The sequence below is a fragment of the Lepidochelys olivacea genome (genome assembly GCF_965140295.1).
Source record: "Lepidochelys olivacea isolate rLepOli2 genome assembly, chromosome: 11".
NCBI lineage: Eukaryota > Metazoa > Chordata > Testudines > Cheloniidae > Lepidochelys > Lepidochelys olivacea.
Window position 1 is genome coordinate 75,408,460 of NC_140421.1, and position 13,488 is coordinate 75,421,947.

At 45.9% G+C, this 13,488-nt stretch overlaps 1 protein-coding gene across 4 annotated transcripts in view; it reads right to left on the minus strand.

The window, feature by feature from the left end:
• Nucleotides 1-2,837: 2,837 nt before the first annotated feature.
• The window catches only part of SH3BP4 (SH3 domain binding protein 4), a 143,263-nt gene continuing 132,612 nt past the window's right edge, over nucleotides 2,838-13,488 (minus strand). For all 4 annotated transcript variants that reach the window (XM_084643641.1, XM_084643640.1, XM_084643639.1 and 1 more), the window contains 2 exons: nucleotides 12,088-12,276; nucleotides 2,838-6,058 (listed from right to left, as the gene is read on the minus strand). In XM_084643641.1, the coding sequence (XP_084499767.1) occupies nucleotides 5,834-6,058; nucleotides 12,088-12,276 (414 nt within the window). In that variant the 3' untranslated portion in view covers nucleotides 2,838-5,833. The remainder of the gene's footprint in view (nucleotides 6,059-12,087; nucleotides 12,277-13,488) is intronic.

A 13,488-nucleotide genomic window follows, 5' to 3' on the forward strand; every position in this document is an offset into this window, starting at 1 on the left:
AGCGCAGAAAGACACTCCCAGCCAAGCGTCCTTGCAGGCCAGACTGAGAGGGGGATCTTAACTCGACGTGGGGCTGATGGTGGGAAGAAGGGTCCCACCGCCCAAAGCCTGGAGGGGTCTGGCCATTGCAAGTGTTCAACCCGCAGCATCCCTGCAGCACGGCTAGGGCCGGAGAAGGGGCCTGGGACCTACAAGGAGCAGACTGTGAACTGCCCTGACGTCTAGAGACACTGTTTGTGATGTTCCCTGCCACAGAGCGGGGTGATGTGTTTCCTTTCACCTTTCCCATTTTTCATTATTCTTTTTTTAAATTAATTGTTAATTAAACAACTTGTATTTGTTTTAAATTGTATGAAATGATCAGGGAAGTGCCCAGTGCAGAGAGAGTACCCCGGAGTGGGGACACCCTAGCCCCTGTCCTAGCTGACCACCGCAGGGTTGGGGGTCAAGCCCCCCAGGAATCCTGGGCCCAGCCTTGTTGGGGTTACGAGGACTCTGCCAGACAGGAGAGTGGAAGGGGAGTCCTCAAGGGCAGGGAGGCCTCTGGGTAAAGGAAGTGGGAGCGAGGACTCAGATCCTTTCGCGAGCCCACTTCACCAGGGTCGTGCAGAAGCCAGGAAAGTTCCCCCCAATAGCAGGACCACTCCCCCACTTACATACGCAAAGCATTCCTGAATATCGCTGCAGCCTAGGCCCACTGCCGAGACTCTTAAGCAACAACAAGTGCCCATCATGCAGAGTTGTGCCAAAGGATGAGGTGAGCTTTCCCGACTGCATGAACCAGGAGTGAAATGAAATCACCAGAATCAGTGCACTCACGTGCCGTCCAGGTCAGCAGGCTGAAGCCAACACATATGCCACAGTATCCCACAGTATTCTTGTCAGCAAGTTAAGGAAGTATGGGCTGGATGAATGCACTACAAGGTGGGTAGAAAGCTGGCTAGATTGTCGGGCTCAACGGGTAGTGATCAATGGCTCCATATCTAGTTGGCAGCCGGTATCAAGTGGAGTACCCCAAGGGTCAGTCCTGGGGCCGGTTTTGTTCAATATCTTCATAAATGATCTGGAGGATGGTGTGGATTGCACACTCAGCAAATTTGCGGATGATACTAAACTGGGAGGAGTGGTAGATACGCTGGAGGGGAGGGATAGGATACAGAGGGACTTAGACAAATTGGAGGATTGGGCCAAAAGAAATCTGATGAGGTTCAATAAGGATAAATGCAGGGTCCTGCACTTAGGACGGAAGAACCCAATGCACAGCTACAGACGAGGGACCGAATGGCTAGGCAGCAGTTCTGCGGAAAAGGACCTAGGGGTGACAGTGGACGAGAAGCTGGATATGAGTCAGCAGTGTGCCCTTGTTGCCAAGAAGGCCAATGGCATTTTGGGATGTATAAGTAGGGGCATAGCGAGCAGATCGAGGGACGTGATCGTTCCCCTCTATTCGACATTGGTGAGGCCTCATCTGGAGTACTGTGTCCAGTTTTGGGCCCCACACTTCAAGAAGGATGTGGATAAATTGGAGAGAGTCCAGCGAAGGGCAACAAAAATGATTAGGGGACTGGAACACATGAGTTATGAGGAGAGGCTGAGGGAGCTGGGATTGTTTAGCCTGCAGAAGAGAAGAATGAGGGGGGATTTGATAGCTGCTTTCAACTACCTGAAAGGGGGTTCCAAAGAGGATGGCTCTAGACTGTTCTCAATGGTAGCAGATGACAGAACGAGGAGTAATGGTCTCAAGTTGCAGAGGGGGAGGTTTAGGTTGGATATTAGGAAAAACTTTTTCACTAAGAGTGTGGTGAAACACTGGAATGCGTTACCTAGGGAGGTGGTAGAATCTCCTTCCTTAGAGGTTTTTAAGGTCAGGCTTGACAAAGCCCTGGCTGGGATGATTTAACTGGGAATTGGTCCTGCTTTGAGCAGGGGGTTGGACTAGATGACCTCCTGAGGTCCCTTCCAACCCTGATATTCTATGATTCTATGCCACTAGAAGGGACTACCAAGACCGGGCAATTTCAGAACAGGTGCAAGCTCAATTCAGACCTCCAAAAGCTGCTGCCAATGCTGCACCAGGCCCAAATCTGGCCACCTGTTTAGCTCATGAGTTTCCTTAGATTGTTAACAACCACCTGACAGCCCACAGGTGGGAACCAGCGGGTGTTCGACTGTTCAGGTAAAAAACCAGAAACTGTTCTATCGTTGCGGTCACACCCAGTGCTATCGGGCCAGTAACACCACAGGTGGATCTTGGGGAATTGCTCTAGCGTTGTCTGAATTTTCACACACACTCCTCTTCCTCGGGGGCTTTACAGGAACCTTCCAAGAGTGATGAATTATCTGATCGTTTTCTCCGGCCAGAAAAATGCAAGAGGAGCAGCTGAGTAATACAAATGTCTGCAGCACACGTAGTCATTTCTCCGCCAAAGTGCCTCTCATTTTTAAAAGTCAAAAGTCTGTCTAGTATTTAAATGCAAATACCAGCGAGGGGTGGGGGGATGGGGAATGCAAATGATTTTATAGCTTGGAAAAAAATTAAACCTATGCAGATATTTGACTGTCAAGTTGCAGCCCTGCTCTGGTTTTGATGAGCTGCTTTCAAGGAGGGAAGTAGAACTTGGCTGAGAATTTGATGAAGGTACAAAGCTTCACGGACAGTTTCCTAGATATTGATTTTGTTTCTGTCAGGTACGCCAGGGATGGGAGGGGGGCTAATGGGTCAACCAGCTGCTGGAGGAAGAGATCATCCAGTGGGAACCCAGAGAGGTTCCACGCACCAAGACAGTCCTATGACGGAGGCAACTTCCCAGGAAACAGAGCATATCGAGACCTCTCCGGAGTGTTCAAACAACAGCTTTAATTGTAATATATTTCCCAAAGAGTTTTTAAAAACATTAGCTGTTAAGTACAATAAGCAATTGCTGTCCATACCAAAGTAATGCAACGTCCAGCCCAAGGCTCCACGGCAGGGCCTGACAGTGGTGGGTGACAGGCATCTGAATGGACACGTGGATTTTAGTGTGTGAAGGGAGGCGGATTTTTAAATTAAGGGGGGACAGGGGAGGGGGTGGGAAAGTCACGCAGTGATTACACCGACTCATTCCAAACCATTGCAGTTGTTTGGGCTCAAATGATTCTCCGGGAGGGGGAAGAACAGACTAGGCTGGGGTAGAATGGTGGGTTTCTGCTTCCGTTGAAATGTCCAGCTGGGCGTACAGGACCTGAGGTAGTCAGAAAATCTGGGAAAACAAAACTAGCCAGTAATTTCCCACCTTGTAAGAATCCCAGGAGGCTAAAGCATCTGCCCGGTAGATTAAACGCTGCTGTAAGAGTGATATGGCCACCCTGCTTCCCCACTGTCTTCATCTGAAGTAGGTTAGACCCTAATTCTCCAACTAGATCCCTGTGCAAAGCCCCTGTTGAAGCCATTCAGCAAGCTCTGCCCAGGCCTCTGCAGACCCACTGGCAGGATCATGGCCTTTTAAACAGCTAGCTTGGTGAAGAACACAACAAGTCTGTGCTTTGAACAACTACTTACAAGCCCTCTGCTGATGCACATGGCGTCATTTGGCAGAGTGAACTCTTTAGGCAGGTCTGCTCTCTGTGGCCAGTCAGAGGCTTTTGGAATGCACTGAACTTCAGCTTCCGTTACACAAGGATTCCAGCATGTCCACGCAGCGTTCAGGCTGGTGCATGAAAAAATATTTAAGGTGGTCTGTCCCTTTCAACAGCAACAAAAAAAGGAGCCCGCATGTGAGCGTCACTGCCTGCCAGGTTTTAACTCTGTGCTATGATAAGTTGCATAGGAAATGCCTTAAAGCCCCTGAGGAGAAAATCCATGAAATTAAGGTGCTATTCTTCATTAGTGGGAGACTTGTTTCGAAGGGAAATTCTTTCAGGGTAACATTTGGAGGGGAAATTCGAGGCACAGTCTCCATTAAACTGTGTCTCCGTTCTTTGGAGGAGCGGGGTTCCCAGAAGCCACACGTGTCTCACTTGTCGCTCTACTCTCGGGAGATTCTGGCAGCGCCTGCCTGGACACACAACTCACTTGGGGTCACAAGAATACTTCTAAGGTCTGCCTGTCGTGTGGTGCAGGCAGACTGCACCAAGCAGTTTTTATTTTAGACACTGGATGAGACGGTCCTGTGAGGCCAGTCAGCAAAAAACTGTTCAGAGCAAACCTACTGGTGGATGGATGACTGACACCAGCTGTTGCCTCCTCTACAGGAACTTGACAATGGAGAAAAAGAATTGCGCCATTATCTCCTGCAAACCTGCGATCGTGGATCCGTCAATACAAGACCACGATGCTTCTAGCGAGGTCACACCAACCTCTCGCTCGTCGATATAAAGCTCAAGGAATAAAAATAGACTTCCAATCTCGGTGATCAACCCAACAAAAACAGGTTTAATAGGGAACATTTTCACCAGTTTTTCACTGCGTGGGGCATTGTTATTTTATGTGATTTCACACTCAAAATAAACGTCTTCGTTCTGTGCAAAAATATGTTTTCCCTCCGTGTGAAACATTTCAGAGGTGGAGGGAGAGAGAATCATTCAAAAGGGAGGTGGCTGTTCACAGAAGGGGTAAGATTTCAGTTCAGTGTAACCATTTCTCTGACCGAGGATTATTTACATGGCAGACTGGAGGTCAGTAGCCTTGAGGGGTCCAATCCAAAGCTCAGGGAAGTCACTGGTAGTCTCACCACCAACTTGAATGGTCTTTGGATCAAACCCTAAAACTTCAAGAGCCTGACTGAAATGGCACCTAAGTCAACATAACAACTCCCACAGACTCCAATGAGCTTTGGATCAGATCCCAACTTAGCAAACACATTTTTTAAAATGAAATTAATACAGCTCTTCCCTCCTGACCACTTCTGGAGCATGCAGGTCCCCAGCCAGAGATCACCAAGATGCTCTTATTGCAGTACAGAGCAGTCAGTAGAGAGCAAAGTTACCTTCAAGGAGACTGGCAGCTTTGTAGTTAATGTCCCTAAAAAAGATAAAGAGGGAAGAAAGGGAGAGAACGCCGCTGAACCAGAAATCTTTCTGGCTCCTTCCAGAATGCTAATTGTAGCAGCAAGCAGGAGGGACGCCCCCCTTTGCCTGAGTGCTAAGGCAGCACTGACTTCAAGTTAAGAACTGCAGTGGTACATTTGAAAAATAGGTATTGTGTATTTCCAGATCCAGACATTAGAAAAAGTGTATATATAAAAACACAGATCAGAGAGAGCTACTGGGAAAACAAGTACAACTGCTTTTCTTTGTAACACTTTCTCAGGGCTGCAGGAGGTTCAGAGTTACTGCAATGGTGAATATAAAACAGTGATTCCAGAGTCTCACACTATAGAAAACCTTATAAGGGGTGGGGGGGTTGAGGGAAGGGAAAGGAGAAATTCACAATGTGCTTTGTTTTAAATACATATTTACATGATTCATGGTCAATTTCAGAAGTGATCATTTAAAAAAGTTCCTACACAATGTAAAAAATGCAACATTTCTCCCATCAAAGTGGTTTCAACCTTTGTTGCTCATTACAAAATTAGATATTTATTTGCAAACGTCTAAAAAATAAGTGTGGGGTTCCCCCCCACTGTTAAACTTTACAAATAGAAAGTGGTGTAACTGGTATCAACCCCCCAGCAGAGAAAACCCAGCTCTTCTGGACTCTTTCTACATGAGGGAGAACACTCAAAAGAGGTCCCGCTTCACTGTGCGATTCCAGTCCCAGTGCGAACATTCAAACTTTGGCCTTTTGTCAGCTCCCACCTGTTTTTTGTCCTTGGCTAAAACCAGGAAGATTTAAACATGTCAGGAATCCCCACCATCAGATGGCAAAATCTTCATGGTCTGGAGGGCTAAAGGCGGCTGCACGGAGTATGTCCAAGGAATTGACTAAGATCAGGGTTCCTGTTAAATGTTTCCAGCGCTTGGTGATGGGGTTCTTCATCTTATCCAGCCCTATGTGCAGCTCCTGGATGACATCTCGGTAGCTATCTCCAATCTGGTTGCTCCAGGTTAGCAGAAAGTCGTAGGCTGGTTTCCACATGGCCTGTGTTCCATGCCGGAGAGACAAAAAGAGAAAGCAAACCCCAACAGAATTGAGAGATCTGTTCTTGTTACTTAGACTAGACACTGCTCTGCTACAGAAACGAAGCAGTTTGCTGGGAATTTCTGTGGCTGCTTCGGGGCACAGGGATGGCAATACTAGAAGAGGCTCTGGCCCAGCTGAATGCTTTGGAGAACACACAACACTGGAGCGGGATATTTGCCCATCCCGCAAAGGGCTTACGTCCATCCCGATTCATAGGGCCCTACCAAATTCACGGTCCATTCTGGTCAATTTCACGGTCATAGGATTTTAAAAGTTGTAAAATCATGCTTTCAGCTATTTCAATCTGAAATTTCAGGAGATTGTAATTGTAGGGGTCCTGACCCTGAAATGAGTTGTGTGGTGGGAGTCGCAAGGTTAGTGTATGGGGCTTTGCGGTACTGCTACCCTTACTTCTGAGCTGCTGGTGCTGCCTTCAGAGCTGGCAGCTGGAGAGCAGTGGCTGCAGGTCGGGAGCCCAGCTCTGAAGGCAGAGACGCTGCCAGCAGCAATGTAGAAGGACGGACCGCCTGGTGTGGGACAGCCACCCTTACTTCTGCGCTGCTGCCTGCAGAGCTGGGCCCTCAGTCAGCAGCCGCCGCTCTCCGGCCACCCGGTTCTGAAGGCAGCAGTGCAGAACGTTGGCAATACCGCCCCCCCTCCCCGCCCCCGCCTAAAATAACCTTGTGACCCCTCGCAACTCCCTTTTGGGTCAGGACACACAATTTGAGAAACTCTGGTCTCCCCCCGTGAAATCTGTATAGTATAGGTTAAAAGCACACAAAAGACCAGATTTCACGGTCTGTGATGTGTTGTTCACAGCTGTGAATTTGGTAGGGCCCTACCTATTCAGCAAGGGACTTGCACACATTCAGCTTCAAGCAAGTGTTTAAATTAGGGCTGTCAAGCAATTAAAAAAATTAATCGCACGATTAATCGCACTGTTAATAGACAGGTTTCAGAGTAACAGCCGTGTTAGTCCGTATTCGCAAAAAGAAAAGGAGGACTTGTGACACCTTAGAGACTAACCAATTTATTTGAGCATGAGTTTTCGTGAGCTACAGCTCACTTCATCGGATGCATACCGTGGAAACTGCAGCAGACTTTATTTATACACAGAGAATATGAAACAATACCTCCTCCCACCCCACTGTCCTGCTGGCAATAGCTTATCTAAAGTGATCATCAGGTTGGGCCATTTCCAGCACAAATCCAGGTTTTCTCACCCTCCACCCCCCCACACAAATTCACTCTCCTGCTGGCGATAGCCCATCCAAAGTGACAACTCTTTACACAATGTGCATGATAATCAAGTTGGGCCATTTCCTGCACAAATCCAGGTTCTCTCACCCCCCTCCCAAAAACCACACACACAAACTCACTATCCTGCTGGTAATAGCTCATCCAAAGTGACCATTCTCCCTACAATGTGCATGATAATCAAGGTGGGCCATTTCCAGCACAAATGGCCCACCTTGATTATCATGCACATTGTAGGGAGAATGGTCACTTTGGATGAGCTATTACCAGCAGGAGAGTGAATTTGTGTGGGGAGGTGGAGGGTGAGAAAACCTGGATTTGTGCTGGAAATGGCCCAACCTGATGATCACTTTAGATAAGCTATTACCAGCAGGACAGTGTGGTGGGAGGAGGTATTGTTTCATATTCTCTGTGTATATATAAAGTCTGCTGCAGTTTCCACGGTATGCCTCCGATGAAGTGAGCTGTAGCTCACGAAAGCTCATGCTCAAATAAATTGGTTAGTCTCTAAGGTGCCACAAGTACTCCTTTTCTTTTTACTGTTAATAGAATATCATTTATTTAAATATTTATGGATGTTTTCTTCATTTTCAAATATATTGATTTCAATTACAAAGAACACAAAGCGTACAGTACTCACTTTATATTTATTTTTTATTACAAATATTTGTGCTATAAAAACAAAAGAATTCACCTCATACTAGTACTGTAATACAATCTCTATCATGAAAGTTGAACTTACAGATGTAGAATTATGTACAAAAAAACTGCATTTAAAAATAAAACAACGTAAAACTTTAGAGTCTACAAAAGTCCATTCAGTCCTACTTCTTGTTCAGTCAGTCACTCAGACAAACAAGTTTGTTTACATTTGCAGGAGATAATGCTGCCCGCTTCTTGTTTACAATGTCACCTGAAAGTGAGAACAGGTGTTCACATGGCACTGTTGTAGCCAGCGTCACAAGATATTTATATGCTAGATTCGCTAAAGATACATATGTCCCTTCATGCTTCGCAACCACTATTCTAAAGGGCATGCTTCCATGCTAATGAGACATTCTGCTCAATAACAATCCAAAATAGTGCAGATGGACGCATGTTCATTTTTATCATCATGAGTCAGATGCCACCAGCAGAAGGTTGTTTTTGCTGGTTCAGGTTCTGTGGTTTCCGCGTAGGAGTGTTGCTCTTTTAAGACTTCTGAGCACATGATCCGTACCTCATCATCCCTCTCAGATTTTGGACAGCACTTCAGATTCTTAAACCTTGGGTTGAGTGCTGTATCTATTTTTAGAAATCTCACATTGGTATCTTCTTTGCGTTTTGTGAAATCTGCAGTGAAAGTGTTCTTAAAATGAACAACATGTGCTGGGTCATCATCTGAGACTGCTAGAACATGAAATATATGGCAGAGTGCAGCTAAAACAGAGCAGGAGATTGACTGAACTCCTTGGGGTAGAATAGTATAATTTAATGAACGCTTTTTTTGTTTTTAACGAGTATCATCAGCATGGAAGCAGGTCCTCGGAATGGTGGCTGAAGCATGAAGGGACGAACGAATGTTTAGCATATCTGGCACATAAACTTGCAATGCCAGCTACAAACATGCAGTGCGAACGCCTGTTGTCACTTTCAGGTGACATTGTAAATAAGAAGCAGGAGGTATTATGTCCCGTAAATGTAAACAAACTTGTTTGACTTATCAGTTGGCTGAACAAGAAGTAGGACTGAGTGGACTTGTAAGCTCTAAAGTTTTACATTGTTTTGTTTTTGAGTGCAGTTATGTTTATAACAAAAAAAAATCTGCATTTGTAAGTTCCACTTTCACAACAGAAAGAAAAGGAGTACTTGTGGCACCTTAGAGACTAACAAATTTATTTGAGCATAAGCTTTTGTGGGCTACAGCCCACTTCATCAGATGCATAGATGGAACATATAGAAAGAAGAAATATATACATACAGAGAACATGAAAAGGTGGAAGTTGCCATACCAACTCTAAGAGGCTAATTAATTAAGATGAGCTATTATCAGCAGGAGAAAAAAAAACTTTTCTAATGGTTATCAAGATGGCCCATTTCAGACAGTTGACAAGAAGGTATGAGGATACTTAACATAGACTCACAGAATATCAGGGTCGGAAGGGACTTCAGGAGGTCATCTAGTCCAATCCCCTGATCAAAGCAGGACCAATCCCCAATTAAATCATCCCAGCCAGGGCTTTGTCAAGCCTGATCTTAAAAACCTTCAAAGGAAGAAGATTCCACCACCTCCCTAGATAACGCATTCCAGTTCTTCACCACCCTCCTAGTGAAAAAGTTTTTCCTAATATCCAACCTAAACCTCCCGCACTGCAACTTGAGACCATTACTCCTTGTTCGGTCATCTGCTAGCACTCAGAACAGTCTAGATCCATCCTCTTTGGTACCCCCTTTCAGGTAGTTGAAAGCAGCTATCAAATCCCCCCTCATTCTTCTCTTCCGCAGACTAAACAATCCCAGTTCCCTCAGCTTCTCCTCATAAGTCATGTGTTCCAGACCCCTAATCATTTTTGTTGCCCTCCGCTGGACTCTCTCCAATTTTTCCACATCCTTCTTGTAGTGTGGGGCCCAAAACTGGACACAGTACTCCAGATGAGGCCTCACCAATGTCGAATAGAGGGGAACGATCACGTCCCTCAATCTGCTGGCAATGCCCCTCCTTATACATCCCAAAATGCCATTGGCCTTCTTGGCAACAAGGGCACACTGTTGACTCATATCCAGCTTCTCGTCCACTGTAACCCCTAGGTTCTTTTCTGCAGAACTGCTGCCGAGCCATTTGGTCCCTAGTCTGTAGCGGTGCATGGGATTCTTCTGTCCTAAATGCAGGACTCTGCACTTGTCCTTGTTGAACCTCATCAGATTTCTTTTGGCCCAATCCTCCAATTTGTCTAGGTCCCTCTGTATCCTATCCCTACCCTCCAGCGTATCTACATCTCCTCCCAGTTTAGTGTCATCTGCAAACTTGCTGAGAGTGCAATCCACGCCATCCTCCAGATCATTAATGAAGATACTGAACAAAACCGGCCCGAGGACCAACCCTTGGGGCACTCCGCTTGATACCGGCTGCCAACTAGACATGAAGCCATTGATCACTACCCGTTGAGCCCGATGATGTAGCCAGCTTTCTATCCATCTTCTAGTCCATTCATCCAGCCCATACTTCTTTAACTTGCTGGCAAGATGTGGCAAAATAGATTAAAAACACGGGAAAATAAATTCAATTGATTCATCTTGATTATCACTACAAAAGATTTTTTTCTCCTGCTGATAATAGCTCATCTTAATTAATTAGCCTCTTACAGTTGGTATGGCAACTTCCACCTTTTCATGTTCTCTGTATGTGTATATATATATATATATATCTTCTTACTATATGTTCCATTCTATGCATCTGATGAAGTGAGCTGTAGCTCATGAAAGCTTATGCTCAAATGAATTGGTTAGTCTCTAAGGTGCCACAAGTACTCCTGTTCTTTTTGCGGATACAGACGAACACGGCTGCTACTCTGAAATCTTTCAGAACAGAGATTGCACACTACAATACTTGTATGAGATGAACTGAAAAATACTATTTCTTTGGTTTATTTTACAGTGCAAATATTTGTAATAAAAATAATAAAGTGAGCACTGTACACCTTGTATTCTGTGTTGTAATAGAAATCAATATATTTGAAAAAGTAGAAAAAAATCCAAAACATTTAATACATTTCAATTGGTATTCTATTGCTGAATTTTTTTTAATCACAATTTTTTTTTTTGAGTTAATTGCGTGAGTTAACTGCGATTACTCGACAGCCCTGGTTTAAATGCCATCAACTTCAGTGAGGCTCAAGCCTGCGCTTTGCTGAATCAGGGCCCAAGTCCAGAGTCAGGCTGTTTGCTCATCAGCTCGTGATGCTTCATAGCAAGGCGACCCTGCTGCTGCCAGAACCCTGCAGCACGCCCAGCCAAGCTGTGCAAAGCTGGACCCGTGGGGAAGAGGATGACGGCTAGAGGCCTGCCATGGTCAGATCTCAGCCCAGCATACTGATCCCTATTTCCCCTAACAAAATGTGAACAATGAACCCAACAAGAGCCCCCGGTTTGGGGAAAAACCTCAGCTCAAGCCAGAGGGCAGCATAAGAGAGTGGGTCAAAAGTTATTCAAACTGAAGTGACCCCAGGATTTCAGTCAGTCATTGAGGTGCTATTTCTTTTTAAAGGAGCAGCAGAGAGATGATTGAAACTGACCAGCGTCCAGCCCACCCCAAACCAAAACCACCCTGTGAGATGTGAGTACTGAGTCTACACTGGCGGGTTCATTGCTCCACTCCCATAGAGGTGTGTGTGTGTGGGGGGGGAGGGTGTGAGTGTCAATCAGGGCATCACAAGCCATCAGCAGGAACACACTGTGATTTGCCTCCCTTTCAGAAAGGGAAAATTCGACAATTGTGAAGAGGAAACACTCGCTCCCCCTGCAGGCAGCTTCTCAGACTCAAAGACCAATGGAGCTTCTTCTCTAGGGGCCACTTTCAGGCACACTTACCTCTCCCGATGGGAAGGAACCTTGCTCTGGCTTGCCATCGCCAAAGGAGCGTTCTTATTTGCTGACACCTCAGCCAAAAAAACAAAAAAGGCAGCCGAAACCAGGCTATTGCACACCACTAGTCACACTGCAGGGCTTTAAGGGATTTTAAAATCTAGTCTCACCTCACTGTCCACCACTCCATTCCTGTCTCGGTGGGGGGCTTCATAGGCATCCATCTGTTGTTTGGAGACCTTGGCTAGCTTCTCTGCCAGCTCCCTCCAGCGCTGAGCCACTTCCACGGCCGTGGTCAGGAGCACAAAGTCCTGAATGAGCCTGACGACCAGCCCCTGGCAGTCCATTTTCAGCAAGGCCTGAGAGAAGACAGAGCAAACCAAGTAAAGGTCAGCTACAGTCCCAGGGTTTCATCTTCTAGTAGCCACAGACTGTGTTCTTCTGGCACTCTAGCCTAGCAACGGCTGAGAACAGTGACAACTCATTTCTACAATGACAGCAGCACTTCCTTCTTTGCTCTCAAACACAGAGGTGATAAAGCCTGTGAGAGAAGGAAGCCAAGGCCATCCCTACCAAAATCCAACTCAGTCTCCCCTTCTCTGAAACCCAGCAGCAAGGCAAGTCTTGCATTCCCCTTTCTGGCTGCATGGCTGGTTAAACAACCCCATCTGTGTACATAGGGAAATCTCTTTAATCATTAACTCCCCTCCCCCATACAACAGGTGGTGAAATACGGTCACTGGACCTGCGGGAAGAATTATCTCATTAAGTGGTTTCAGAGTAGCAGCCGTGTCATTATGCAAGGCACTGCATTTAGCCGTATGGAGTGGAAATCTATCAACTTCATGAACAAACTTGTACAGATACAGACAGACATCTTCCTTTCCAAATGCAAACAGATGGACATCGTACCAAAAGGACTGAAGGTAAAAAATCCATTACAATCTACATACCACACAGACTATGTTGACAGCTTGCGTCACACGCTCTCAAAGAAACTACGGAACCACCGGATCAACATCCTCTACAGCAAACAGGGAAAGATTAAGAATGAGCTCTCAAAACTGGATACTCTCATAAAAAAACAACCTTCGACACAAACTTCCTCGTGGCTGGACTTTACTAAAACTAGACAAGCCATTTACAACACAAACTTTGCTTCTCTACAAAAGAAAAAGGACACTAAATTATCTAAATTACTACATGCCACAAGGGGCCACAGCAATGATTTCCTTAACCCACCCAGCAATATTGTTAATCTATCCAACGATATTCTTAAACCAGCAGAAGAATCTGTCCTATCTCGGGGCCTCTCCTTCTGCCCCTCCACTCCCACGAACATGATACAGTTCTGTGGTGACCTAGAAGCCTATTTTCGACGTCTCCACCTCAAGGAATATTCCCAACACACCTCCGAACAACATACTAATCCACAGAGACCTTCCTACCAACACTACAAAAAGAAGAATTCTAGGTGGACTCCTCCTGAAAGTCGAAACAGCAGACTGGACTTCTACATAGAGTGCTTCCGCCGATGTGCATGGGCTGAAATTGTGGAAAAGCAGCATCAC